Genomic DNA, 27928 nt, shown 5'->3' with positions numbered 1-27928 from the left:
GGATGATTTCTTTATGCATTTTTTATATATAGAAAACTTCGATTAGAATTAGCGTTCATGTTGAAGTAAGGTGAAACTTATAATTTTCATATAAAAAGAATATTAAAAACACTCAATTAATTTTATCTAAATTTTACCTTCTAATTTATATATAATAAAATATTTTAAATTAAAAATTTTAAAGTAACTAATTCAATTTAAAAGATAAAGGAAACAATTTTACTTTTGTTTAACATAAAAAGAATTTAGTCTTGTGTAAACAGAGGAAGTGTTTTTTATAAAATAAATTAATACATACACTGACTCTATACTGTTATTTAACTATAAAGATAAATATATAATAATTATTAAATTATATAAGAATGAGCTTAAAAAATTATATTAATGTTTGAATGGCAATAAAAGTGAGTGTAAATAAAAAGAGAGAATATGTCCTCTGAGAACCCCAAACTTCGTTGTTTGTGTACAAAGCAGAGAGAGAAGAAGCATAACACAACACAACACAACGTATTGGTTGCTGAAACGCTGTTTGAGGAATCACCGAATCAAAATGGCTTCTTCGGTGTTCTTCACTCATTCCCATTATTCCTCTTCTCCTTCTTCCTCTCTTTTCCGCCTCCATCGCCAACTCTTTCTGGGTCCCACCTCTCTCCGATTCTCATCCTCCCATGTTGCCCCCGTTGGTATAAACCTTCTCTACCTTTCTCGTTTTTCGCTTCTGGGTCTTCTACGTTTATCCAAAAAATGTGTCTTTTTGTTTGTGGGTCTTGTGAAAAAGTATCAAAATATGTTTTTTTTTTTTTTTTTTTATAATTTTAAATTATTGCGTGAGTTGTTTCTTAGTGAAGTTGAAGTTTTGAGTGGAGGGGTGTTGTTAGATTTTACCATTCACTGCAAAATCTGTTTTCTGCCTACTTGTGTTGCTTTAAGATTGGTGGTTGTGCGTGTATTCTGCTTCATATGGTCACAGCTAATCACGTTGATCAAGTTTTTAGTTTGTGCTTGTTGGTGTTTGTTTATTGATTGGTATGGTGTTATTGTTGGGATGAAAGTTAGATACAGTTTCTTAGGTGCTTGTGGGACTGTTCTCTATTCAGAATTAGAGTTTTATCAGTAATTTATATAATAAAGGTTTGCAATAGAAGTCAACAACAGGCATATGTTACTTATTTGAAGAAACTCCAATTTTGATTGGAGAATAACGCTCAAAGCACCAAACTGAATCTATAAACTTGGTCCTTATTGTTGCTATGGTTGTGGTGTGAGTATGTTGGAAGAGCTAGGTCAAAGGCCAGAATGACTTTGATCTGTTTAGTTCCAAATTTTGAAATTACCGAAGGAGATTTTGGATGGCAATATGGTCTTCTATTTATGACTTAGTAATGTATGTGGCTTTGGTAGATGCATAAGGTGTCTTAATGACACTGCTTCTCTCTGAGTTTGGCTTAGGTTGCAGTTGATTTAAGATGTCTTGTACCTAAATTGCCCTATATTTGAAATGATGGTTTGTCCTTTTGAAGAATTTGAGGGGCCTTCTTAGTTGGTTAGATCAACATATTAGACTTAGGTTGCGTTTGAAAGAGTTTATTTACAGATTATTTAAGCTTATTTTATGACATAATTACTTGTGTATATGTTTGAGAGAGCTTATGAAATTAACTTATGATATGTGTTGTTTTCAGCTTATTTCAATGAAAACAGTTTAACCCTATTTCTTCTTTGATTACTGAAACAATTTATTCACAAGTGCCTACATGATATACGCTTGCGATTAGTGCTTAATTAATTGTTTACCTAAACACACCCTTAGTTGTGCAATTATTTGATTTTTGAAAGGTTCATTTGTTCTTTTAAGTTTTAAGTTTTAACTATTTGCTTATTGTTGTCATTACTTATAAATTTAAACATTGTTCGATCTTATGTTTCCTGTTACACGTCTTTTTCAGTTCATTTGAATGCACAAGCCCTTCCTCTGCTAGCTATTGACCAAATAAGGTTTTCTATTCGTGACTCCATCTGATTTTTTATAATATGTACAGCTGCTATGACTACGGATTCTTCTGCTAAGGTGATTGATGGAAAAGCTGTGGCAAAGCAAATCAGAGATGAGATAACGGCTGAAGTCTCCAGGATGAGAGAATCCATTGGTGTGATTCCTGGGTTAGCTGTAATCCTTGTTGGAGACAGGAAGGACTCTGCAACTTATGTGCGTAACAAGAAAAAGGCTTGTGAATCTGTTGGAATCAATTCTTTGGAAGCAAATCTGCCTGAGGATTCCACAGAAGAAGAAGTTTTGAACTATATTTCAGGCTATAATGACGACCCTTCAGTTCATGGCATCCTTGTTCAGCTACCCTTACCCTCCGTATATTTCTAGATCTCTAACTTTACATTTTCTTATTTTGTGCAAAGTTTGCTAAATTGTCTCACTAGACTCTTTATATTTTGGTCTGAACTATTCCTAAGTTCTTAGAGAAGACATGGTACATTTGATAACTCTTATTCTTGTAGCCAAGTTGTTGAAACCTAAACTACAACTATAACTTGAAGAATTTTTAATGGAAGTTTACTTAGCTTTCCTTGGCCTTGTGACAGCATATGAATGAGCAAAACATCTTGAATGCTGTTAGAATTGAGAAGGACGTAGATGGTTTTCATCCATTAAATATTGGCCGTCTTGCAATGCGTGGAAGAGATCCTTTGTTTGTTCCCTGTACACCAAAGGGATGCATAGAGCTACTGCACAGATACGATGTTTCTATTAAAGGAAAGAGGGCTGTTGTGATCGGTCGGAGCAATATCGTAGGAATGCCGGCGGCTCTCTTGCTGCAAGTAATGTCACATTGGTCCAAACTTAATTTAAGGCTAACTTTATTTCAGTGTTGCCGTTTTCTCCTTTCTTTTTTTGCTTTGAACACGTACGTTTCTACTTCTTTATATATCTCTTATGTTACTAGAGGGAAGATGCTACTGTCAGTGTTGTCCATTCCAGAACCAGTAACCCTGAAGAGGTCACAAGACAGGCAGATATTATCATTGCTGCCGTTGGGCAACCAAACATGGTGAGGGAAAATTGGATAAAGCCCGGGGCAGTCATTATTGATGTTGGAATCAACCCAGTAGAGGTGAGTAGATTTATATCATGGTCATGTTTATAGTATGCTACATTGCTACCAGACTCTTATCTTGGTTTGTAGGTACTGTGTTTAGGAATCAATTTCATATTTAATGCTTAAGTTTCAATATCAACATTATTTAACCAATGTATGTTTGAATTTGTGTGACAGGATCCAAATAGCACCCGAGGTTATAAACTGGTGGGAGATGTTTGTTATGAAGAAGCCATAAAAGTTGCTTCTGCTGTTACACCAGTTCCTGGAGGAGTTGGTCCAATGACCATAGCAATGCTTCTCCAAAATACACTCATCTCTGCAAAGAGGGTGCACAATTTTGAATAACATTATGAAAGGGTGTGTACCATTATGAGCCATCAATTTTTGTTTAGGGAAGTCTTGAATTTGAGGTAGGGTTTTTTTTCAACATTGGAAGGGGGAAAGTTTGAGTTTCTTCCCTACTTAATCCTAAATAATAAGAAAATGTTGCTAAGGATGATTGTGTAAAACATCTTCCATATAGTTGCGTCATGTGATGCAAAAGTTTTCTAGCAGATCGATGTCTACAAACTAATTACATAGTGGGATATTATACAGTAATCAATGCATTAATATTTAGCATTCACAAGAGTATTAATGTGGAAAAGTTTGCGGAAGACTTTAACAAGTCAAAGTTTCGGAACTTGAGTATAAATTTTAATTTAATAAAAAATTATGACTCAAATGACCGTAACTGATCTAATTTCTTTGTTTGGTTTGTCATATGTTTATGAATTTGCGAGTTTGCCCAAGTTTAGAACACACTTTTTCTCCCCAGCTCTTGGATTATATACGTGCTCAACCATTTGAAGCATTTGCTTGAAATTCCATGCAACACTTTTTGGGTCTTATTATATGACTTAAACGAGGCTTAGACATGCATGAACCTTATAACTAAACGAATGATGGTGAATACGTTGAATAAAAACCAGATAATAACAAACAAAATGTTCTTGAATGGGGCAAAGCAGAATTGAATTTGAATGTGATTTTAACCTTTCTTTAATCGTGATGATTTCTCAATGTCATATATACCTTCTTCCTTATACCCTTTTTAAGAATGCCACTTGGTGACAGGATCATTGATTAGACCATGTATTTGAGTAGTCTCACGAATTATATCGAGTTAATATCAAATTTAATTGAACGATAAGCTTATTATTAAATCCAAAATGAGAACCGAAAATAAAAATACAAAGAGGTATTATAATTGCAGCCTGTGGTCCAATGTAAACATGTATTTGAGTACACTTCCTCCATAGTTCTCAATAACAGTATGTTGCCAAAAATTCTTTAATTTTCTAGGAACAGAGATTTACACTGCTTCACTGTATCTTCAGGGCTTGTAACTGAAAAATAAAACAAATCAAATCATAATGATGACACATACAACATTTTTTTTTACCTCACATTGACTTGTTTCTGAATTTTAGCTCTGTTCAAGAAAAAGTGTCTTGAAGATTGTTTAAAGAGACGTTATTATTTTGGGATTTCATGAAAAGATGCTCTTCTCAGATTCTTGAACAAAGTTAAAAATAGTTTTTTTTTAATATTCTGATTTTTTTTTTTAAAATTCTCTAAACAATTCAAAAAGTTGTGTAGTTTTTTTCAATGCATCTAGTCAAATAATCTAAAACAAATTGGCTCCTAATTTAAAAGAAAATGAAATCAAATTGTTTCCACATGCCGCTAAAACAATTATATTCCTTGCACAACTGATAATACAAGTTAAAGCACTAACCCGTGTGCCCAATAGTCTGTTCAGATTCATAGATTTCATGGTCATTTCCACCCTGCACAGTGAAAATAAAAGTTAGGAAATTAATCAATCCTTCTGCCTATTACCCTAACATCGCCTACGGAGGCTAGAAATCTAGCAGTGGAAACCAAAAAAATAAATGAAACAAGGTCTTGCAAAGTGATGGATCACCCTAAACACAGGGAAAATAGCTTAGGCTTAGGAGGTGATACTGTTTCAATAAGAAATATTTTCTAATAAACATAAAAATCTAAAAGCCTTCCTTTTTGCTGAGTAATTTGAAATATTAAAAAGGTTGGAGAAGGACTCATGTCACTTTGTCGGTGTCTATAAAACAGAATTAAATTGCCAATTACTTGCGTGTTAAGGTATCACCCCAACTCACCTGAAGGATTTTCATAAAAATAAGTGTCATTGGTGACCTAGACAATAGTGAGTTTTAACAAATGAAGACTACGATACATAGAATACATAATGAGATAGAAAATGCATGCAGGGAGACAGAATATATGCAAGACGTTGATTTGATACTCCAAACATGTACTGCATGATAAGCTTATGGACTAACCTTGTAAGTTTTGTCACCAAAGAAGTGAATTTCATTAAAACCATCAAGGTATCTCAGGCAGTATGTTTTGTCCCACCCTTGAGGGAAAACCTGTATAGTATGTTTAAATTAAGAACCGTTGACACATCACTTGACCATAAATAAAGTCATCATGAAGATCATCACTTACATCAAAGCTTATCTGTCCTCCAATGGAAAATGTTAAGTTAAAATGAGCAAACTTCTCACGAAGTACAGAAACCATTTTTGGGCGTATATTGTGAACCTGAGAACTTAAATTGCAAACTTTTAGGATAAAATTATACACCTAACATTTCAACCTGGACAGTGAAAATTCTAGTGAATATGATAAAAAGCAAAATACATAACCTTGTCATATCTCTCAAATTCATCTCTTTCTTCTTGGCTACAGTTTCGGCCAATAGGTGACACATTCAGCATCCCACTACGGAACTCTATAAATGTTCCCCTAAAAGTTGTTATATCAATTAGGAACCAACAGTTTCATATAACAAATCTAAATACATAATAACTTCTGAATGTCACTAACCTTTTGATAGGAATATCCAAGTCAGCAATATAATGAAGTGTAAAGTTAATAAACTCCTGCAAAATATCATCCGTTCTGTCATTATTAAAGGAATTTATTAATATAAAATGCCTTTTTTATAAGCTCACAAGTCGCAACTTTATTGAATCTCAAAAGTAGTTAACAAATGTATAATCTCCTTTATTCACATGTCTTCTGAGCTTACTTGAAATGAATGCACAGATGAACTTGATTTTTCTAGACATTTTTGGGTTATGGTATGTACAGAATGCCATGGGATAAGAATATGTAACCACCCAAAACAATGTTAGGAAGTAGTCAACATGGTCAACCTCAAATATGTAGGATGATTTAACTGATTAGGAATGGAAATAAGGCCATACCTTGAGCTTTTCATCCCCAAGGAATGACTTCAAGCTCTGAAAAGAAAGCAATTCACAAATCGTCATGGTATAATAGAGAGAAAAAAACTAAATTGCTAAAAAAGAGTGAGAGTGTGCGTGTAGTGGAGATGGGTTGTACTAAAGAAAAAGTTTACCAGATCAACTTTCAATAGATGTTAATGGCTATAATTTCCTTCATATATTTTACCAAAAAATGACCTTACAAATTTTTTTTTATAATGGCTGCTTTGCTTATAAGTCGCAACATAGTAGCACTAGTTGTATTCTGTTAAAAAACTCAAAGCATCAACATAAATCTACTAAGATCCATCAATTGCCATGGCAATTGGCTTCTTTCAGGGATTGAGGTATATGTGTTGTACCTGAGTCCCAATGAGCTTTCCTTCCTTGTGAGCCACAAGACCGTTCTCAGAAAATACATAATCATAGTCTGTGGTAACTGCGGCAGACAAACAGGGACATTCAAAAGATAAATCCTTCTGTTTCCGAATTTCTCAAAGTGGCTCCATACTAATATCTTTGTAAGGTCAAATTTCTCAAAGTGGCTTCGTACTAGTATACAACATTACAGTACCAGAAACCTATAGCTAACCTGTGTTGCCAAGTTGCTCCGATATCTTTGAAAGGTCAGAACCCCCAACAACTCCCACTGTTACAACCTGAACCCACACAAGACAAAATTCAACAGAAAATGTCAGAACAGATTTATGTGTGGCAGAGTAGATGGAGAACAGAGTCACCAATAAACAAAATGCACTTTATGTTCAGAAAATTTCAAATCACACACCTTTCTTAGCTCTTGCATGAATGTCAACATCTCCGGAGTGGCCACCTTGCATTCAAGTAGGAAAAATAAGAAGAGGTGATGCAAGACTAAACAATCAAAAAGAACAAATCCAGATTTTCTAGATTTTCTAGCAAGGGAGAGCAATAGCATTTGATGATGAGTGAACTTATGAATAATCTCACGTGGCATACAAACAAACAACAAATCTGTCTTAGAACCATATCAAATTGCAGCATGCATACATATATATATATATATATATATATTTCTTTGGGTTCCCCATATGTGTCCTCATTTGGAATCAAGTCTGCTCGAGATACTATTGAACACTAAATGTGGATTCAATTCCTAGAAGGAATTCGAACCCTGATTTGCCATGTCATGGAGGACTAACCCTTTCTGCTAGACCTAACCCCCTTAGATGCAGTGTGCACATATATTTTCAGCTATGATTGTAACAAAATAAATACACACATGGTCATGGTGTCATTAGCTCTAGAAGAAACATATACCTTCCTGGGAGCTGTAAGAGTCCCATCAACATCAAACAAGGCAATTAAACCAGGTTTGCTGACAGCCATTGTAACTCACTCTTATCCACAAAAACCTGCAAAATTTTGAATCATTTTATCAAACTCCAAACTTGCAAATAAGCTCTTTTACTTCAATTCCCAGAAGGCACATCAAATTACAGAACAAGTCCATTCTACTAAAGAAAATTAAAATTTCAATAAACATCGTCAGAATTAGATGACACCCTTAATCAAATACATCATCCAAGTGGTTTTTCAATGCTTCTTCATGAGAACAAATAAGTATAATTGGGAAAAGATGAGATTTTTGCAATTGAAGCTGATGCAAATGCAGAAGTGGAATTGAAAGGTGAAAACTTGCCTGGGAGGGAAGTGTGGAAGTGAGAGTAGGGGACAGAGCTTGAGGCAGATCTTCAAAGGGGTTTGTTTATAAGAGTTGGATGAGATCTGAGAGGGAAATGGACAGAGGAAGAAACTCTGTGTGGGACCCACAAGTTGGAGAAACATGTGCCTCGTACCATTCAAACTTGCCAAAGTGAAGGATCAACAATCAAGTTGCTGCTGCTTACTTTTCTGTCATGAATTGTTTGTTAATCCTGATTCCTCAGTCAGTTATGAGATTAGGGTTATTTTCTGTTTAGAGAGAAAAATAAATAAATTATGTGCATTCTATTCATCCTTTTCTTTCATCTTACAGTTTTGATTTTTGGTTTTTTTACCAAATCCTTCAGATCTTAAGAAAAAAAAATTAGTAATTTGGTGTAAAAGAGAAAAAATATTAATTTTATGGTGCAACTTCCTATTTTGTTTTACAAGATTTTAGTAAAAATAATTTCCGTACTGAGAGTGTCTTGTCATTTTATTATTTTTATTTATAAAAAAAATTCCAATTTTAATTCTCAATTTCTCATTTTAAAATATTCATAAAATAATATTTGTTTATTATAGACTTAAATATTTATTGTGTAGTGTTAGGATAAAAAAAATACAATTATAAAAAAGAGGATGTTACTTAAATAAAAGATAAATAATTTATTAAAAATTACATAATAATTATATTCTGTGCCAAAACCTTGAACATATGATAAAATAAGATTATTTAACTTAAATGGTTAGTCAAGATAAAAAAAATGGTTAGTCAAGATAGAAAATAAAAAAAATGTTAGTAAAGTTTGTTATTTTAGGGCATTAATTTTCTATGATAAAATAAATGGTTAGTCAAGTGATGGATTTTAAGCACTTGGTCTACATTTAGCTGTTTTTGATGTTTTTCTCTAGTTAAAATTTAAGTTTTATTTATATGATAAAAGTTTGTGTTAATTATATAGGAAGCAATACAAAAATCAATAAATAAATTGCATCCGAATTTAATATGGGCCTATATAACCTTATATTATGTTTATTATTTTCTTAATGACGATATGAGTTATATACCTTAATTCTTTTTTGGCTCAACTTTGCACATTGAAATGGGTTGTGGCCTATGGGGAGTATTCTACAGTTGGAAACTTCATGAAGTAAAGTTAGCAAGCAAAGTCCAAGTCAAGCAAACATGGGAGTCTTCTACTTTTACTTTTGATACAAAGAAGAAGAATTTGGAATATTTTAATAACCATTGAGAATGGCAAAAACTAAAAACAAGAGAGGAAAGAGCTTGCTCTTCGCCATAAAGGCATGTGTCAAAGATAATTTTGATTAGTTTTTTTTTTTTTTAACTCCTTGATCTATTTGGCAAATACTTAAAGTGAGGGAAGGTTGTTCTTGTACCATTTGGAAGGTTTTTCAAAAGCTAGATTTAACGTGCATTAGGCCAAAGGGTAATATAGAGATCATCAAACTAAAGAGTAGTTACATTGCACCTTAGAAAGTCCTTTTGGCTTTAAGTTGGAAGGCAACTTCTTAGCAACATCACTTCACGTCTTGATCCTATATTTTAAAAAATACACATTTAATCCTAAATATGATCACTTTTATTTTTAGTTATGTTTGGTTCCTTTCGTCAATTGTCTCTTAAATTCTTTAGCTAGTATCACAAAACAAAAATTAGTGGTGTATAAGTATAATTGCAACAAAAAATTTTCCACCACAAATTTCGTGCATCTTTTTTATAAGATCAATTTGGACACTTTAGTAAGTGCTAGAAAACTTGTGATAGTTTTACACTAATATCTATTTTGTGTTAGTGTTAGCTAACAACAGTTAAAAAAAAACATTTGATAATAAAATTTATAATGATCTAAAATGATTGTATAAAGACTAAAACATGTAATTTCTAGTTACATGAATAAAAATGTAAAGATAATGTAATAATAAGAAGAAGAAAAAATAGTTAAACCCCACTATAATTTTACATTTTAACTCTATAATCAAATAAAATAACAAAATACAATAATAAAATGTGATAGTGCGTTAATACTTAATAAGGTCAAATTACATAAATAGTCAAATTATATGTATAAATTCTTAAAAACATAAGTTCCTAAAGCTTTAGTTAATTTTTTCAAATTATCTAAGTCGATGTAAAATATTGTTAATGTTAGACAAGATTTCCATTTGATTTTAACTCACAATTTTATGGGAGTTTACAAATACGAGAGTTTACATGAGTTAGTATATGTTGGGTATGTTTAGGAATACGTTTGACACAATGCAAATGGCATTTTTCACTTTCAAAAACAAAAAATATAAAAGTAAGGGGATAGTTGCTTTAGATTAAACGTGTGTTTAGTGAAGTTGAACTCTGTTAATCTAAAACTGAGTTTAAAGCGAATTAACTCATTTTTCTACATTAAATCGTAAGGTTGTAAGATTGTACAAGTTGGCTCCAGAGTTTGACATCAATGATACTCATTTTGTTCATCAATCCTGATGGAAACAAAATATTGAGCCAAAATTATGGCACTTGATTCCTCTTAAAAGAAACAAGGCTTAGAAGGACACCATTCTGCTCAAGTGTTAGCTGGCATTACAGGATGTGCAGTGCCTTCATTAATTAGTTAGTCATAAATAGCCAAAGTATACCAATTTGGTAAAGAAAGAGAAGTACCAACATACCAGCTTTAGAAATTAATAAGCATACAGATAGATAAGCCATGTATTAGCTTCTAGTAAAGATCATTCATATCTTTCACAAACTGAATCCAATTTTAAAAAGCAGTGAACTTTGCATCTGAAATTAGATTTATCTAATTAGTAATGTCATTATCATCACTATTAATAAGACAACTTATTTGAATACAAATTTAGAAGAATTTTTTAAAGTTTTCCTATCGAAAATAAAAAACTTTTTCCAATGAATAAATTCTCAAAAACACTTCCAATTTGTATTCATACAAGCTCATAGTCTTACAATATTTGTGATTCATTATAGGATTGTTCTTATCAATGCAGGGATACATGTGCCATATTTTCTTGTGGTGCAAGGTACAAACTTGATACATGTCCTAACATGAAAAATGGCTTATTATTTATTCTCTCCAAGTACACAACAGAGTTTTGATCAGAATGGTGCCACTTCATTTCTTGAAAAGAAGAGACCTGAAGGACCTCCATTAGGTAGCAGAGCCAACCTTACAATACTTTGAGCACCTTCATCAACAGTGAAATAACCCGTGTTGTAGTTGAGATCTGTTTTCACATAGCCAGGGCAAACAGCATTAATGCAGAAAGATGGATACTTCTTGGCAAGAACCCTTGTGTAGGCACTCATAGCAGCTTTTGACACTATATATGCAGAAAAACTTTGAGGCCACCCTTTGGTTTCTAATGAACCCTCTTTAAAATCCTTCAGAAACTGATTCAAAACCTCATCCACCTTTTCTTCTGTTAGGCTTTCAGCATCACTTAGGACTCCTCTAACCCATTCACTTGGTATTTTCTACATCAGCATGAACAACAATAACAAACACATCATAATGGTTGAAGAAACACTACATATACAATATTAGAGTCTATTTGAATAAACTTCTCCATAAACATCTATAAGAGAAGAAAATAGAGAAAAAAATGAAATAAATTTTTTTATAAGTTAATTTGTAGAAGTTCTCTTATATTAGATTTTGTTAAAAACTTGTTTTTTACTTGTAGATAAACTAATTTATCCTTAAAATCTGATTGGGTAAACTTTTTCAAAATCACTTCTAAAAAAGAAAAATAGGAAGAAACATAAAATAAAATTTTCTATAAACTAAAATTAACTTATGCATAAGATAATTTATGAAAGTTTTCTTCTATTAGCTACTCCAAAATCTTATTTTTAACTTAAACATAAATTAGTTTTAGCTTGATTTTTCTTCTTAATTTTTTCTCTTAGAAATACTTTGAAGTTTATCTAAACAAATTCTTAATTACATACCTCCAACTTCCCCATCGTGGAGGAAACATTAACAATCCTTGGCGAGTCTGACAATTCTAGAAGGGGAATAAGTGCTTCACACATTAATTTGGCTCCATAGTAGTTTGTTCTAATGCCTGCTTCTGCATATTCATAATTTTCAACCAGGATTTTTCTCCAATCAACTTTAGCAAAATCTTCCTGCAATCAAATTGAAGAAAGTTAACCTTTTTACTTATTATAAGTGCATACATCTTCCAATGCAACAAAAAAATAATGTGTCAATTTGTCATATTCAGATATGTTTGGTGGATTGAGTGATCAAAACGAGATTTTTTAAAATTACATGGATAAAAAAAATCAATTTTAAATTTAAGAGATCAAAAACAAATTTATCTTAAATTTGAGGAATTAAAAACATATTTAAACCTATATAATTTTAGGCTTAAACAAACTAAAGCTGCAGGCAGTATATTTCAGAAAATCATTCCCAAACTAGATCATGTAAGTCCACAATCAAAACTACTTGAAATTAATCTTTTATTGTGAAACCTGACTTGACTTAGTTTTCAGGTTAGAAGATGAAGGGAATATTCCATATGGCTTAGAGAACATACCCCAGATGCAACCATAGCTGAAAAGGCATCAGGGTCAACATGTGCTCCATTAATTCCTGCATTATTCACCTAAACAGAATACAAACATTTCTCACCATTCATTCCAATTTCCGAATAGGTGTGTTTGGTAATGGGAAGAATAATGAATTATGAAAGAGGACACAGCAGAACAGAAATTTAGCAGATCTAAGAGTTGGTACTATAAAACTAAATGACTAGTGCAAACTATTGGGAAAATGAAATTGAAAACATATTTTTTGTCATGCAAGGAACATGGATTTCATTCACTAAATAAAAACTACAACTTTTTGGACTAATATTATCTTATCAATAAACTTATTTCATTTTTTTCTTCTTATTTTCTTCTCTCAAAAATATTTATAGACAAGTTTATCCAAATAGTCAAATAACCTCACAAGATAAGATACGTGTGTTCCTTGTGCTTTGTTGGTATCAAGAAAAAAGGATATAGAAACACATCATAACAAGAGGCTAAAACTTAATCATACCAAGATATCAAGTTTTCCAAACTGGGTTTTGATGAAATTTGCAAGGGATTGAAAGCTTTTAGGGTCAGTCACATCAAGTTGATGAAATAGCACTTGGTCAGAGAGACCAAACTCTTTTTTCAGTTTTTCAACAGCTTCAATACCCCTTTTCTCATCCCTTGCTGTTAGCACCACTGTGATACCATTAGAAACCAATTGTTGGCATATCCCAAATCCTATCCCTTTGTTTGCTCCCGTCACAACTGCATACCTGTAACATAAACCAATTCATGACAATTATGAAGAAAAAAAAAAGCACTTAAAAAAGGCTTTTGATTAAAACTTGTGGATACACATGGATGATTATGAGACTTGAAGAAACATCAAACATGTACCTTTTTGTTGCTGCTGCCATTCTCTATGCAAGAAAACTTGGTAAATCAGGTGCAAGTTTTAAGGCTTGAGTTGACTAGCTTTTATTTTATATCAAAGTTATATATAGACTTTTCATTGTTTTCTACGAACTTCGGGATTCGATAGGAAGTGTTTCTCAATTTTTTTTTATCACTAATGAATGATTAATCTTTAAAAATTATGAATATAGTCTATTTAACACACAAGAGTACTTCTCAACTTTAATCTTTAGTATCAGAAACAATTAATAAAAATAATAATTGGTTTATTTATTTATTTATTATTTTCTAACAAATGGATTTGTTTATTTTGAAGATGATTTTTTTTATTTACTTAATATTATTTGTGAAAAAACTTTCGGCATGTTAAAATTTTGCTTTTTTAGGAAGGGATGTTAAAGTTTCCTGTGGTGAAGTCCCGTTTTTATTTTCTCTGGTGAATATATTAAAGTTATTTCACAAAATTGGAAAATAATTAATAAAATTTTAGTATCAGATTCTTGTGAATAAATAATAGACGTTAGAATTGACTTAAATTTAACACACATACAAATTTATAAAAGGAAAACGTTAGCGATATTTTTTTAACAAATTATTTTGAACAAGTACCTGTTTGTTATTGATTAAAATTTAATAAAAATTACAATTTTTCTTTTTTTGCATTTAATGAGTCACTGTCTTGATTTTATAGTTTTTAATAAAATTCCAACCAATAATAAAGTGTATCTTAAAAGAAGTGTATTATTAGCATTTCTCTTTATAAAGTATTATCAAATAATATTATTAAGCACTCATAATTTATAAATAATATTATTAAATATAATTTTATTTATATTAGTAAATATTTTTTAATAATAGATTATTTCAATTTTCTTTTAAATAAAGAAATATTAAAGTACTTATCGAATAACTTATTTGATATTGATTAGGTTAGGCGCTAAAGTGTCCCTTTAGTCTATCATCTTATTTTTTTATTTTTATTTTTTAAGTTTAGTTACTTAAGTTTAAAAAATGTACGTGTGGTGTTCTAAAATGTCTAGTTAGAATAAATCGGTCATTCTATTATTTTATCATATTATTAATTAGTGTTTAAATTTGACTAATAAACATTGTAAAAAAAAAACTTTGAGTAATATATTACGTGTTATTAAGTTAACTAAATTAATGTAATAACTGCATCTGAATAAATTAGAGTAATAAATTCATGGAAAGACCAATTTAATCAAGTAATGGTACTTCAAGAAAAAAAAAAGTGAAATTAAAAAATAAATAAAAGAAAATATGTTTTAACATCTAATTGTTATAACAATTAATATAATATCAAATAAGTCTTTCAAATGACATCGAATTTCGATCTATCAAGTTATATTAATGTGAAATAATTTTACACTTTTACTATTTGAAAGGCGACTTAATATTATTAATATTTAGAAGACTAAAAATAGTTAAAGTATTTTTTTATTTATCAAATTATAATAATTATACCAAAGTTTAAAGTTAAGATTCTGTACATACTCCTCTATTAATAGTCAAAGTATATTACAGTCTTATTTATAAAAAAATATTTGTAGATAGTATATCTTCCATATTATATATATATATATATATATATATATATATATATATATATTAACAAAATAATTTATATTTATTCACCTTCGCTAAAATATTGATTAATAATATGTGCTATAAGAACAAATTAAATTAAATTAAACAGATGTTCAACCTTATATTATTAATTAATTAATTAAACAAAAATAATGCAAATAAATATTATTCATTATTCTTTTCATTAAAACTTGTATGAATAAATTGAAAGATAACCAAATATATAAATAAGACAAAGTAGTAAGTACTAAGATTATATTGATTTCCAAACCAAACCTTCAATATTATATTGATTTATATTTATATTTTTATCTATTTATGATCAATATAATTAAGTAATAAATTGTATTTTTATAATTTATTAAGAATTGATGCCGTAAAACATGACAAATTTTTTAGATAAGTTAAAACCATTATTGTTTATATTATATGGTGTGTTTTTATTTCCTCTATTAATGATGAATATATTCCATAAAATATAATTTTAGGATTTAATAACAATTATTGAACTTTTTAATTCTATTTGTTTTAAAAATTAAGAAAAAATTTCATAATGTTTAAATCAAAGTGCAGTCAAAGAGATTACATAGGAATGCTACATGCCAAAGAAAATCCCATTACATCTCTAAGCAACAGATAATCACAGCCATCTGTTTGATTAGATAAAATATGGTATCCAAGTGGATGCTCATGAGCTTGAGAAGCTAGTCAATCTGCCACCATATTGGCTTCTCTCAAAATATGAACAAATCTAGTTTTCCAATCCTTAGGTTGTCAATGTAGAATGAAATTAACCACAGGCCAATATGGATGCAACCAATTATGAGATAATTTAACATTCAAAATATGAGATAATTCATTTAAAAATTATATATTGTTTTTAAAAAATAGATTAATTATAAACATTGAAAGGTCAAGAAAATGAAAATTTTTAAAAAGGTATTAATAAATTAATTAACTAAATTTTTAAGTCAAATTTAAAGAAAATTTCATGTGACTTTAAATTTGAGTTAAAGATACATAAAATGGTATTCTTTAATATATATATAGATAGATATAGCTACAGAGTTTTTCAGGTAGCTCTCAAATGCTTTTAGATGGAGACATAAATGATTTTCGATGTGTGTATAAAATTATATTAGTGAAGTATAACTATAAGGATACTAACCCTTTACACAGAAAACCGGGTCATCAAGTCTTATAAACTAATCTGTCAAAGAAAAAACTAATTAATGTCTACTATGAATAATAATAAAATTCAAAGCAGAGAAATTTTTCTTGATTCATTCCATTTTCTGGAGTGTATTGTAGAAAGTCAAAGCCCAAAAGACATACAAGTTTTATTCCTCACACATGCCACAAACTTCTTAGCAGCAGAAACATAACCTACATAAATTTGGTGTACAAAACAACCTTAATTTATAGAATTTAATATCTTCACGGCTAGCTACTTAATCAGAAATTTTATCTGAACAATCGGATATTCAAATTCAGTGATCAAAAGGGTATTACTTCTCCCTGATTAAAGAAACATCCAGAAGGAACACTATTTGGCATCAGTGCCAACATCAAAGGAGTTTGAGTTCCTTCATCAATGCTTAATTGTCCAGTGTTGTTGTTCATATCAGTCTTGACAAAGCCAGGGCACACAGAGTTTATGTGAAAATGAGGGTATTTCTTGGCCATTACCCTCGTGTAAGCATTCAAAGCCGCTTTTGACATTGTGTAAGCAGAAGCAAAAGCTGGCCAACCTTTGTTCTCCAATGACCCCTCTTTGAAATCTTTCTGAAACTCTTTAAGTACCCCATCAATTTTTTCTCTTGTAAGGTTTTCAATGTCACTGAACATTCTTCTAGCCCACTCATTTGGTATATTCTGAAACAATCAAAGAACAAAAATTAATAACACATCATCTTAACTTAAAATGCTCTATCACATGTCACTTTACAATTTATATTCTGTTTATTTGAACAATAAAAAAATAAACCACTATACACTTGTTAGTTCATCCTAATTAAATCTATTTTTATTTTAAAAAAAATATCATCTTAACTACATTTTTATGATATCTTGAATAATCACCCACTTTGATTCCTGAATTTGAAAAATACCATCATTTTAATCCTTGAAACTAAAAAATTATCAACTAAGTCCTTATAACGTCAAATAAATCCTTAAATTGAAATATTTATTATCGTTTTAGTCCTTGATTAGTATATATCAATATTATTACTATAGTCACATGATTTTTTTAATTTTAAACTAATGTGATTATCAATTTGTACTTTTGGAAACATATTTTATAGTTTCTTAATTTTAAGGATTAATATGACAGTGTGTTCCAAATTTAAGGATCAAATTGAGTATTTAATCATTTTATTTCATATAAAAAAACATAGGCAGATATCAGAAGAAATATAAACCAAAACTAATTGAGCTTTGACATTATTATATGACTATAAATTATCAATCTTAAAAGGGTTGTTACCACTGAAACTATTTTATTAATAAGTTATCAATCCTAAATGTACCTTCAAGAGCCCTGCTCTGGAGGAAATGTTGATAATTCTTGGAGAAATGGATAGCTGGAGAAGGGGAACAAGAGCTTCAGTTACCCTTTCCACACCATAGAAGTTTGTTTCCACACATTGTTCAGCTAACTCATAAGTTTGATACCCTACTTCACTCCAATCAATTTGTTCACCGTTTCTCTGCAAGAAATATGTTATTAATTACTGGTTAGTCCTTCATTACATAATATAGAGCCTTAATAAATGAATATGGAACAGGCATGCTTTATACATGCATAATTTGTTGATTTTGAATTAATGACAAGGGTTATGTAAACTAGCTAGCTCACTCCCAAACATGTAGTTGAATTTAGCATTCTATAACTTGATGCAGAACTGGAGTAGATTAATGTGTGTATATATATATATATATATATATATATATATATATATATATATAAATTTTTTGAATTGTAAAGGAAGCAAACCAACCTTTCTAAGTAAAGCATCACCATCTAATAATTTGCCGCCAGTAACAGCTGCATTATTCACCTGCACCAATACAAAGAATGAAAGTTTTCCATGCATGTGAATTTTGAGATTGAACTCAGAACCAAATGCTTAAAAAAAGAGTCTCATCCACTCAACCCTACACTGCAACATACATTAATATATTCTTTATAGTTATTCTGTATATTTTCATTTATCAGATCCTAGGACAGTCAAGACCTCTTTTCTTCACTGATTATCTTCTATTAATTTGTACTATGCCGGAATGCAATATGGCTACTAGAACATAGGAATATGCCCTACTGAATAACATATTAACTATACACAAGCTTATACAGCCAAGTAATCAATAATCATTGCGAATATTTTTATGTTTAAACTCTGGCAAGGTCCAAAGAAAGAGTTTAATTTTGATACATTACCACTATATATAAAGTACATGCTATTATATCATTTAATAAACTTTGACAACTCTTCAGGTGTATAACTCAGTATTGTTAGGCGACGATGTAAATAGTTATATATATATATACTGATAACTAATAAGGAATGAAATTTAGTTTCCAAAGAATAATAAGAAATTATGATTCATACCAAGATATCAAGTTTCCCAAATTGGGTTTTGATGAAATCAGCTAAGGTAGCAACACTAGCAGGGTCATTCACATCAAGCTGATGAAAAACTATGAAGTCTGAGAGACCAAATTCTTTCAGTTTCTCAACAGCTTTCAAACCCCTTTTCTCATCTCTAGCTGTTAGCACCACCACAATCCCACTTGAAGCCAACTTCTCACACATCCCAAAACCAATCCCTTTATTTGCTCCTGTCACAACAGCATACCTGAAAGATGGTTCAGAAAGTGATCAACTATGTGGTTAGAAAGTCTATTCAGTTATTACAAACAAAGACTTCAGTTATTAAAAATTCAGCACTTTTTACTACTGGTATTTCACGCGCGCTTTCATGAATTTTGTCACTCATATTTTAAATCAACACATTTTATCATCCCATTAATTAATTAATAATATGGTACGTTAACAACTGATATGTATATTATTCGTTGATAAAACATATTGACTGCTAACATGAATTGATAATATGACATATGAATGATGACATGTCACATGCATCAAGTTATCAGTGCATGTTAGCAGTCTACTAATGATGTTAAATTATTGACTAATAGGGTGGCAAAATTGGCAAAATTGTAAAAGACAAGAAGCAAAAATGTAACTAAGAATTTTTTTTTATCAATTATCAAGAAAAAAGAAACAAAGACTTTAGTTAAGCAAAAAATGAACCTTTTTGCTTCTTCCCCCATTATACAACAACTAGGAAGGTGATAACTGATAGCTGTCTTCAGACTTAAAGTTGCATCTATTAGCAACAATGAGGAACCTTTCTTATAAATAAGGAGAGCTCCAACTTTGGCCTTCTTTCTTTGTTCAAAATAAGAATTAAGAAATATACACAACAATCGGATGTTTGTTAATTACAATGGCTCATGTTATGTCTTGTTTTTTTCAAATTGCGTCACTGGAATCAATTGCCGTCTTTATTAATCATAATCATAATCAAGGAAGGATGGAAATGTAATAAGAAAATCACAACCAAGAACTGTGTGAAGAAAAATTGTAAAAGAAATTTAACTATGAACACTGTCTGTGAGTGTACTTATATTACAATGATGTGTTGATATATTTCCTTTTGGATTTGGATATTATGGACGGCAATTGAAACCGATTCCCTCCCTTAGTCATTGCAATTTGAAAGGTTGTATATCTGATCTTCACCCTTTTGTGATCATATCATGGAAGTAGTGCTTATAAATTCAAAATAAAATGTGGCTGTTTTCATTTTAAATACTATTGACTTGACCATACAATACTTCCTATATAGAGAATTGTTATTTGCGTTCCGTAATCGTTGAACTATTTCTAGTTTGTGAAAATAAACGTGATTGATTATTATTATTATTATCACTGGCGAATACAGACTCATTGCATACGTCTACTATGTATAAAAATAATAATAAAATGGATGGTTAATTGGAATAAAAAGAAACAAGAATAAAAATTAAATTAAAGAATAGTTAGTAAGAAAAAGTAGTTTAGAAGTAATTATTAAAAGAGTAAAATAGTTTTAAAAAATGTGTGCACAAAAATATTCTATCATCTTTTATACATTTTTATAAATTATTATTTACTATCATGCACATAAACCAACTGGTGTTTGAATATGAGTTTTGCTGATACACGTGATCTATATTACAAAAATATTTATTTTTCTTTGGAGGGGAGTTTGTTCTTGTTTTATTATCGAAAAAGGAAGTAATCTAAAACAGAATATTGATCTGCACATAATACTATTGTTGCAAACAACTAAATCCAATGTAGTTTCCTAATATTTTCGATAAAAAAAAAAAAAAAAAAAAAAATGCTCGGAGAAGGAACATAACATCTTTATTTATAATCACTAGGATTAGCCTAATGATTAAGTGGAGAGAAATTTTGGTAATTAAAAATTTGAAGATCTAAGTTCAAGTCTCATTGTATCTATTTTTATAATTTTTACTTATCTTTAAAAAAAAAAATCTTTATTTCCCGAAGTTGGAGTTTGCCAAGAAAGAGAAAGAGGAAAGGGTAGTTGTGACAGGGAAGGGGCGAAACAAGAAAGGAATGAAGAAATTAAGGGGAAAAAAAACTCACGCTTTGATTTCCAATTAAACTTATCCTACGATTAAAAAAGGTTTTCCCATGATAAGAGTAGGGATGGTGTCGGAGCAGATCGAGTACGGCTTTCATGATATCCGTTTTCGTCCCGCAGCTCAAACTTATTTCCATCCTCACCTTTGTACTCGTCGAGTATATAATTTTTGTTCCATTCCTATCCCTGTCAAATATCAATAAGTATATTCGTATCTGTATTTGTAAAAAATTAATTATTTTTTTTGTCAAAAAAATAAACAATATTTTTAGTTTATTTTTCTATTATATTATAATTATAATTAAATTGTTTGTCTATCTCATATTTTAATCAAAAAGACTTCTTAATAATTAAATGATTACAAATGTTTCGTATCATAATAAACAATCACACATAATTAAATATTAATTTTTTTAACAGAATTAAATTAGAGATAGGTGTTAAATCGGAGATGGGAATGGGTACGAGACGAGTAAGTATATACTCATACCCGTATCCGTACTCAATTTAATATATCGAGTTTTGCCCGTACTCGTATCTGTATCCAGTCAAATCAAGTATTTTTCTTTAAAGTCGGAACAAATTCGAATATTACTCGTGGATACGAGTTTATTTCTCATCCCTATGTAAGAGATATGATGAGTTCTCCCAACCTAGCCTTCACTTAAAGTTCAACTCAATATCGTTCAAAACAAGTTTTTCTTGTCATAATTAGGATGGAGTTGGAGAATTACCAATGAGTTCAAATTTAATTTCAATACTTATTTGTTATAGGCATGGCAACGAGGCGGGGCGGGGCAGGTTTTACGTTTCCCGCCCCCGCTCCCGCAAATTTAAACTGCCTCGCCCCCGTCCCCGATACCTGCTGGGGGTAAAATCTAGGTCTCTATCCCCGCCCCCGACGGGGTTCGGGTTTCCCCGCCCTCGCTCCTATTTTTTTTTATAAATAAATATGAACAATTTTAAAAAAATAAAAAAAAAAGAAAAATAATATAAATTTTTACATATAAATATTTCTAATTTTGGTTTATATATATAAAAATAATTTTTTAATTATATTATTAAGCGGGGCAGGGGCGGGAGCGGGGCGAGGTGGGTATTAACATTCTCGTCCCCGCCCCCGCCTCTGATTTTATCAATCGGGGAAAACTCGAACTCGAACCCGAACCTGATAAATACGGGTTTTCCCCGTCCAAATCGGGACGGGTTCGAGCAGGTACCCACGGGGACAGGTTAGATTGTCATGCCTAATTTGTTAGCTCCACATAATTAAGCTTTTTAAATATAAATTTACATTTTTTTTTTCAAATTTGTTATGAACTATTTGTGTGAGGAAAGGGAAGGTGGTGGCCGGAGAGAGTTGGATAAAATTTGATTTTGAGCAAAGGAATATTACATGATTTACATTTATGTTGTTAACATAATTTTAATTGTTTTTTTTTACTGTTATAACATGTTACAACTAATTTATCTCAATCCTTCAATACTTTACTAATAAATCTATCTTTATTACAAATTTTCTCACAATAAATCATCTATCGCCACTCAAAAGAAAAATTACATCAAAAAATAGAGATATTTAAAAATTACAAAATTTTAAACTTCCTATCAAAGTAATCTTTAATTTAAAAATTATAAAATGTCAAATTTTTATCCAAGTAATATTTATTAATCATTAAATTTTAATATTGACTTGTATAATTGTAGTTAAATTATATAATGTTTAGAGATTAAAAAATTAAAATAAATTATGTAAAAAAATTATTAATAAAATAAATAACAATCATTCATATAAATATTTTTTTTATATTTTTAATTTTTATTTATATATATTATATTATTAAATATCATATCACGATGATAGGTTACTTTATAATATTAAAATTTAATGATTAACACATATTGAATTGATACTATAATAAAATTTTATATTTTTAAAATAAGGAACCAAATGTCTAATAGAATGATTGAACTTGTGAATTGACAAAATAAAAAAAAATTAAAAGTGTAGTTTAATATATATGAAGAGAGTTCAAACGACACTGGTATAACTTTTACTTAGCATTATATCGCTTAATAATTTTATATCAAATGTAATTTTTTGAATTTATAAAATTTATATTTAATATAAAGTTATTGAGCAGTATATTACTTAATAAAAATTATACCTGTATTGTTTGAATCTTCTTATATATATATATATCACTTTCTTTTTCCTTTGTTTATTTGTAAGAATTAAAAAAAGTAAAATTTATTTTATCCAATTAAATAAATATTTATTTATTTAATTTTTCCTTTATTGAGAATTTTTTTTCTTATTTATTTTGGCGCTGTTTCATATTTTCAGTCGTGGCGTTAGATTGGGTGATTTGAAAACCCTAGAATTTGGGCTTTCTTGCGTTTCTTTTCTCCCTCCATATCAGTGGATCGCGCTTTCAACTCAACCCACTTCATCTCATTCTCAGGTAAACCCTCCTTTCGTTTTCTCTCTCATTATCAAAACTCCGTTTATTTCCCCTTCTTTTCTCTCATATTATGTTATTTTTCATGAATCTATATTACCTAGCTTTTTGATTCACTCGGTTTAGATACAACAAGAGAGGATTAATTTTAATTTTTGGAGAGAATTAATTAACAATTCACTCCCTCTTTTATTCCCCATAAGGTGTTTGTTAAAATGCCACTGAGGAGGAAACTTGAATACTCTACTTGTATTATGTGTATGTAGTTAACTCAAGTTATTTTGTTGTTCCTAGGAAGGTGTTTGGAGTTGAGATAAAATGAGCACAACAGAGAAAAGTGGATCAGGAACCACCAAAACCCCTGCCGATTTCCTCAAATCCATCCGTGGGAGGCCGGTTGTTGTCAAGCTCAATTCCGGTGTTGATTACAGAGGTTCATCTCTTTATTTACTGCTTTTTTGTTCTCCCTTGATATGTACATCATCATGGTTTGCTAAATGTTGATGAAGACTATTAATGCCTACATATTTTGGTTTGTTTTCTGCCACATTTAGATGTTGAGTGGCTTTGGGTTTGTATGCTTGTACAAGTCCTTTATCCGAAAATTGTTTAAATGTCAGTGAATTTATGGGTATAGGGTGATGTATTGATAAGCTAATTTTTGGTTTATATTTCATGTTTTCCTTTCACTGTTTTTTCTGCTGTGTTAAGAGAAAACATGGGGATTTGGTTGATTGGTGAGAAAGAAAGTTCCTTGTTTAATCTTCTTGTGGCTTGTTTTGTTGGATTTTTGATCTCAAATACTGGTTTAGATACCAGAGTAACCTGTATTAGAGCCCTGCCCAAAATTGTTGGAAACTTGGGGTAAAAAGGATTGAGGATGGCATGTGCTTATCCTTTTTTGATGAGATATATCAAATGTTGGGTACTTCTTTTCATATAGAGTATAGACACTATTCTGTACTCATGTTTTAAGATCATAGTTTATGGCTTCATGATATGTTTCCAGAATTTGTTGTTTGAGAGTAGTTGAAGGAATTGAGTGTCAAAGTGACAAAATAAGGGAGAGCAGTTGAAATTATGGCCTTCACTTTACTGTCAAATTCCATGTTTGATGGCTTTGCATTGTGAATTTGCATATTGGTGCTTGTGTCCACTTATAAGTTGTATTTGTTATGTTATGCTTCTCTGTATGCATGAAGTACGCTCACCCATTTTGGCTAATCTTGCAGGTATACTTGCTTGTCTAGATGGTTATATGAATATTGCAATGGAGCAGACAGAGGAATATGTCAATGGACAACTGAAGAACAAGTATGGCGACGCTTTCATTCGAGGGAATAATGGTACAATTTTTTGAGATGCAATGTCTTTTTCTGGAAAAAAGTTGAAATAATGTTCTTGATTCACAATTGATATTTGATTGCAGAAATAATTGAAAATTTCTTTTATTTGTTGCAGTTTTATACATCAGTACTTCAAAGAGGACTCTTGCAGAGGGGGCTTAGAAAGTATTGGAATCTGAATTTTTTATGGAAGACACTTATGACTTTTAAAACCTTGTTGGGCTGCATTTATGTTGCAACTTTTGCCTATTATAACCGATTTGCCCTGGTTATATATTTAGGGTAAAGAGGTATGGCCAGTTTGTAAAACGTTGAAATATTTTAGTAGAATATTTTAGCCTTTCTGAAAATTCAAAATTGTAATCCAAACTGCTACCACTTCAATGTTTGTTTTTTTAGATGATAGTGTGTTACATATTATGCCTGTGTAAGTCTTCTTATGAGTTGTTCTTGTCTTGGTGGGGTGGCTCAACTTGTCCCAACCTTACAGGTGTCAGTGTGTCACTATCAATGAGGTTTAAAATTCGCCACCCTCCCTATCTGCTCCCTATTTATGAGCCATTTAAGTTTGGAAATGGATTCCCTACATTTACGTATTCATGAATTACAACCGTTGTTCTCGTCTCGAATACATATTTTAAGTAAGATTTATTTAGATAAATTATGAGTGGTCGATTCATATTTAATGTTGCAACTTGCAATTAGTCAAATACGTGAATGCTGGAATTCCTTGACTGCCCGGGATTTCAATCTCATAATTTTAGCCAAATACATGAACTAATAGTCACTGTCATTAGAACATGATGCTCAGCTCGGTTAAGATATGGAGTCGGTGGATTACTAGGTAAATTAATAGATCATGAATAGGTATATTATTAAATACATATTTTATATTATTGATACTGTATAAATATTATCATTTCTCATACATAAACAAAAACATGCTGGTGTAGTGATTCGTTTAACTTTCAAAACTCCTAGGGCCTGGGTTTGATACCCAGCCTGAAGTAAAATATCTAGCTTTTTTTTTTTTTTTTTTTTTTTTTTTTTTTTTTTTTTTTGCATAAATGTCTTCCAAGTGAATGCGTGCGTGCAGCGGTGGATGAGGGGTCACTGGTTTCAATGAAAATGGGCGGAGCCTAACTGGTTTTGAGACATGTTTGATCTTCTGATCGAATCAATCAGTCCGATAAGATTATTAATAGTTATATTTTATTTTATTTTTACCTTTAATTCTGGTTTGGAATGGTTTCCTAATGGGTTGGCTAACAATTGTTTTTTTGTCGTATTTTCAGCCATACGAAGCTAGAATAGTTTCTTGGATTACAACTTTCTACTCTTATTCCCTTTTTTCTTATTCTTACCTTTGGCAATTTTTGCCTTGATCTTTCTTGGCAACCAAATGCATCAAACTCAAGGTGCTAACCTTCCGTAATCCCCATTTGTCTCTTGTTAACACTCAACACCTACAAAATTGGAGCTAGGCTCACTTTAGAACGCTTCTCTTTTTGTTTTATATCAAAATCTGTGGCTGCTTCACCAAATAGTTTCTCGCATGCTGGGCTGCTAAATAAACCATTTATTCATTATGTATAGATTTTTTATACATCATTTATTTAATTTATAAATAAATTCATCTAATTTATCAATTACACAAATATTATAATGATTAATTAGATTCAATTTATCTATTTAATTTTATGAATAATTGATCAAATTCACTATTTTCTTAAAATTCATTAGATTACAATAAAGAAAGTATATTGGATTAAAATTTTAAAAGATTATTTTGACAATAAAAAATGTCTCCTAGATTTTGAAAAATAGATATAAGAGAGTGTGAGAAAAGATAAAGAGAAAAGAGAGGGAGAGAGAAAATAACTATTTCACTTTTAAAATATTTTCATGGATGGATTGGATATCTATTCATGAAAAATTGTTAATGGTTGAATATTTGGATTAGATAATTTTTTCTTTTTTTCTTAAATGATTCGAATTGGATTTATAGTAAATTGAAATAAATTATTTTTATTTGATCTTTTTTTTTTTTTTTTTTGAACGACAAATGTTAATGGTTAGTTTGTTAGTTGTTATTGGGGAGATTCGAACCCATACCCTCTTAGTCACTAAACCCAATATCCCTCTCCCCAAACCCAAATGTTAATGGTTTATTTGATCTATTAATAATTTATATAGCTTTAATCTATATTTATCGAAATTATGGATGAGTTTTTTTATTTATCATAATTACAATTACAACACTAAAATTTAAACCTAAAATTTTATACATTCTATTCCAATCTTTCACGATTGGAATGATCCTAATAATTTTTATAAATGAATAATTTATATTCATCGTGTGACACCTCTTCCCTCTAGATCACTATAATGAATAAAAGGATTTTTATAATAAAATAAAAGAACAACGTTTTTTTTTCTCTTTCAATATTAAGTCCATTTTTAACACGTTAAATAAAATGAAACCTTTAAATAACCACTTGACATTATTTTCTCAATGATAAAAAAGTTCAAATGAAAACGATGGAATATAAAGAAACTTGGGAGATGAATAATTTTTTTTAAACAAAAAATGGTAATATAAGATCATGAGTGGCCGGGACTTCCGAAAAGAAACTTGTAAGAATTGGTCCCTAGTTCCCTTGTGGGATCACTCTAGTGGTAGATCCCCAATGCCCTAGCAGGGTTCACCGAGGAAAGTTACAAATAATTCAGAATAAATTACACCAACAGTTTCGTCAAATTGTATAACCACCTTCTATCTTTTTCCCTCTAATTAGTCACGACAATCTAACTTGCCCCCATTGATACCTATTCTGATTTAGACGAGAAAAATTCATATTTATTAGGTTCGGGTTTTCTCCATTGATAAAATCGGGAACGAGGGTGGGGACGGAGATGTTAATACCAGCCCCGCCCCCACCCCCACCCCGTACCCGCCTCCGTTCCCGCCCCACTTAATAATATAATTAAAAAATTATTTATATATATAAACTAAAATTAAAAATATTTATATATAAAAATTTATATTATTTTACTTTTTTTTTTATTTTTTTAAAATTTGTTCATATTTATTTAAAAGAAAAAAAGAAGAAAAAGAAGACAAAAAGATAAGAACGGAGGCAGGGGCGGGGCGGGAAAACCCGAACCCTACCAAGGACGG

At 30.4% G+C, this 27928-nt stretch overlaps 5 protein-coding genes across 7 annotated transcripts; 2 read left to right on the top strand and 3 right to left on the bottom strand.

Annotated features, from left to right (window-relative positions):
* Positions 1-435: 435 nt before the first annotated feature.
* Positions 436-3667, top strand: EMB3127 (Amino acid dehydrogenase family protein). The gene is made up of 5 exons (XM_083072959.1): positions 436-683; positions 2040-2365; positions 2596-2832; positions 2958-3125; positions 3288-3667. Exons 1-5 carry the CDS (start codon positions 551-553, stop codon positions 3456-3458), a joined length of 1035 nt encoding a protein of 344 aa, XP_082929085.1. The 5' UTR covers positions 436-550; the 3' UTR covers positions 3459-3667.
* Positions 3668-4289: 622 nt separating this feature from the next.
* PMM (phosphomannomutase) lies at positions 4290-8344 on the bottom strand. Its single transcript, XM_020363457.3, has 12 exons — positions 8115-8344; positions 7733-7827; positions 7221-7265; positions 7026-7092; positions 6796-6872; positions 6413-6448; positions 6030-6085; positions 5849-5948; positions 5649-5744; positions 5480-5569; positions 4894-4945; positions 4290-4501 (listed from the first exon to the last, which is right to left on the bottom strand). Exons 2-12 carry the CDS (start codon positions 7799-7801, stop codon positions 4446-4448), a joined length of 744 nt encoding a protein of 247 aa, XP_020219046.1. The 5' UTR covers positions 7802-7827; positions 8115-8344; the 3' UTR covers positions 4290-4445.
* A 2706-nt stretch (positions 8345-11050) lies between these two features.
* Positions 11051-13744, bottom strand: LOC109801816 ((+)-neomenthol dehydrogenase). Of its 2 annotated transcripts, XM_020362944.3 has the most exons (5): positions 13587-13744; positions 13213-13462; positions 12704-12772; positions 12108-12287; positions 11051-11630 (listed from the first exon to the last, which is right to left on the bottom strand). In XM_020362944.3, exons 1-5 carry the CDS (start codon positions 13604-13606, stop codon positions 11253-11255), a joined length of 897 nt encoding a protein of 298 aa, XP_020218533.1. In that variant the 5' UTR covers positions 13607-13744; the 3' UTR covers positions 11051-11252. The 2 variants fall into 2 exon arrangements, with proteins under 2 accessions (XP_020218533.1, XP_082929083.1); XM_083072957.1 differs by lacking the exon at positions 12704-12772.
* Positions 13745-15219: 1475 nt separating this feature from the next.
* LOC145956947 ((+)-neomenthol dehydrogenase-like) lies at positions 15220-20622 on the bottom strand. Its single transcript, XM_083072958.1, has 5 exons — positions 19535-20622; positions 18827-19073; positions 18215-18274; positions 17744-17923; positions 15220-17087 (listed from the first exon to the last, which is right to left on the bottom strand). Exons 1-5 carry the CDS (start codon positions 19552-19554, stop codon positions 16710-16712), a joined length of 885 nt encoding a protein of 294 aa, XP_082929084.1. The 5' UTR covers positions 19555-20622; the 3' UTR covers positions 15220-16709.
* A 2632-nt stretch (positions 20623-23254) lies between these two features.
* On the top strand, positions 23255-25145 carry LOC109801818 (sm-like protein LSM6A). Of its 2 annotated transcripts, none has more exons than XM_020362946.3 (4): positions 23255-23404; positions 23696-23834; positions 24634-24747; positions 24863-25145. In XM_020362946.3, the coding sequence occupies exons 2-4, from the start codon at positions 23720-23722 to the stop codon at positions 24907-24909; spliced, it is 276 nt and encodes a 91-aa protein (XP_020218535.1). In that variant the 5' UTR covers positions 23255-23404; positions 23696-23719; the 3' UTR covers positions 24910-25145. The 2 variants fall into 2 exon arrangements, with proteins under 2 accessions (XP_020218535.1, XP_020218536.1); XM_020362947.3 differs by having other exon boundaries at positions 23268-23404; positions 23700-23834.
* The last annotated feature ends 2783 nt before the right edge of the window (positions 25146-27928 follow it).

The sequence above is a fragment of the Cajanus cajan genome, chromosome 4 (assembly GCF_000230855.2).
Source record: "Cajanus cajan strain Asha chromosome 4, NIPB_CcT2T_4, whole genome shotgun sequence".
Taxonomy (NCBI): Eukaryota; Viridiplantae; Streptophyta; class Magnoliopsida; order Fabales; family Fabaceae; genus Cajanus; species Cajanus cajan.
Note: the sequence above shows the minus strand (reverse complement) of the source record. Positions and strands in the feature narration are given on the sequence as shown.

Excerpts from the sequence above, each read along its gene's own strand:
- PMM (XM_020363457.3), bottom strand. The coding sequence starts at position 7,801 with ATGGCTGTCAGCAAACCTGGTTTAATTGCCTTGTTTGATGTTGATGGG. Across the intron at positions 7,093-7,220 it reads TCATGCAAGAGCTAAGAAAG|GTTGTAACAGTGGGAGTTGT; the intron begins GTGTGTGATTTG and ends GTGTGGGTTCAG. Across the intron at positions 4,946-5,479 it reads TTGGTGACAAAACTTACAAG|GGTGGAAATGACCATGAAAT; the intron begins GTTAGTCCATAA and ends TTCACTGTGCAG.
- LOC109801818 (XM_020362946.3), top strand. The coding sequence starts at position 23,720 with ATGAGCACAACAGAGAAAAGTGGATCAGGAACCACCAAAACCCCTGCC. Across the intron at positions 23,835-24,633 it reads TTCCGGTGTTGATTACAGAG|GTATACTTGCTTGTCTAGAT; the intron begins GTTCATCTCTTT and ends CTAATCTTGCAG. Across the intron at positions 24,748-24,862 it reads TTTCATTCGAGGGAATAATG|TTTTATACATCAGTACTTCA; the intron begins GTACAATTTTTT and ends TATTTGTTGCAG.
- LOC145956947 (XM_083072958.1), bottom strand. The coding sequence starts at position 19,554 with ATGGGGGAAGAAGCAAAAAG. Across the intron at positions 17,924-18,214 it reads GTGATGCTTTACTTAGAAAG|AGAAACGGTGAACAAATTGA; the intron begins GTTGGTTTGCTT and ends TATTTCTTGCAG. Across the intron at positions 17,088-17,743 it reads CCAGAGCAGGGCTCTTGAAG|AATATACCAAATGAGTGGGC; the intron begins GTACATTTAGGA and ends TGATTGTTTCAG.
- EMB3127 (XM_083072959.1), top strand. The coding sequence starts at position 551 with ATGGCTTCTTCGGTGTTCTTCACTCATTCCCATTATTCCTCTTCTCCT. Across the intron at positions 2,366-2,595 it reads TTCAGCTACCCTTACCCTCC|CATATGAATGAGCAAAACAT; the intron begins GTATATTTCTAG and ends GCCTTGTGACAG. Across the intron at positions 2,833-2,957 it reads CGGCGGCTCTCTTGCTGCAA|AGGGAAGATGCTACTGTCAG; the intron begins GTAATGTCACAT and ends TTATGTTACTAG.
- LOC109801816 (XM_020362944.3), bottom strand. The coding sequence starts at position 13,606 with ATGGCAGCAGCAACAAAAAG. Across the intron at positions 12,773-13,212 it reads TTGGAAAACTTGATATCTTG|GTGAATAATGCAGGAATTAA; the intron begins GTATGATTAAGT and ends TATTCTGTTTAG. Across the intron at positions 12,288-12,703 it reads CAGCTATGGTTGCATCTGGG|GAAGATTTTGCTAAAGTTGA; the intron begins GTATGTTCTCTA and ends ATTTGATTGCAG.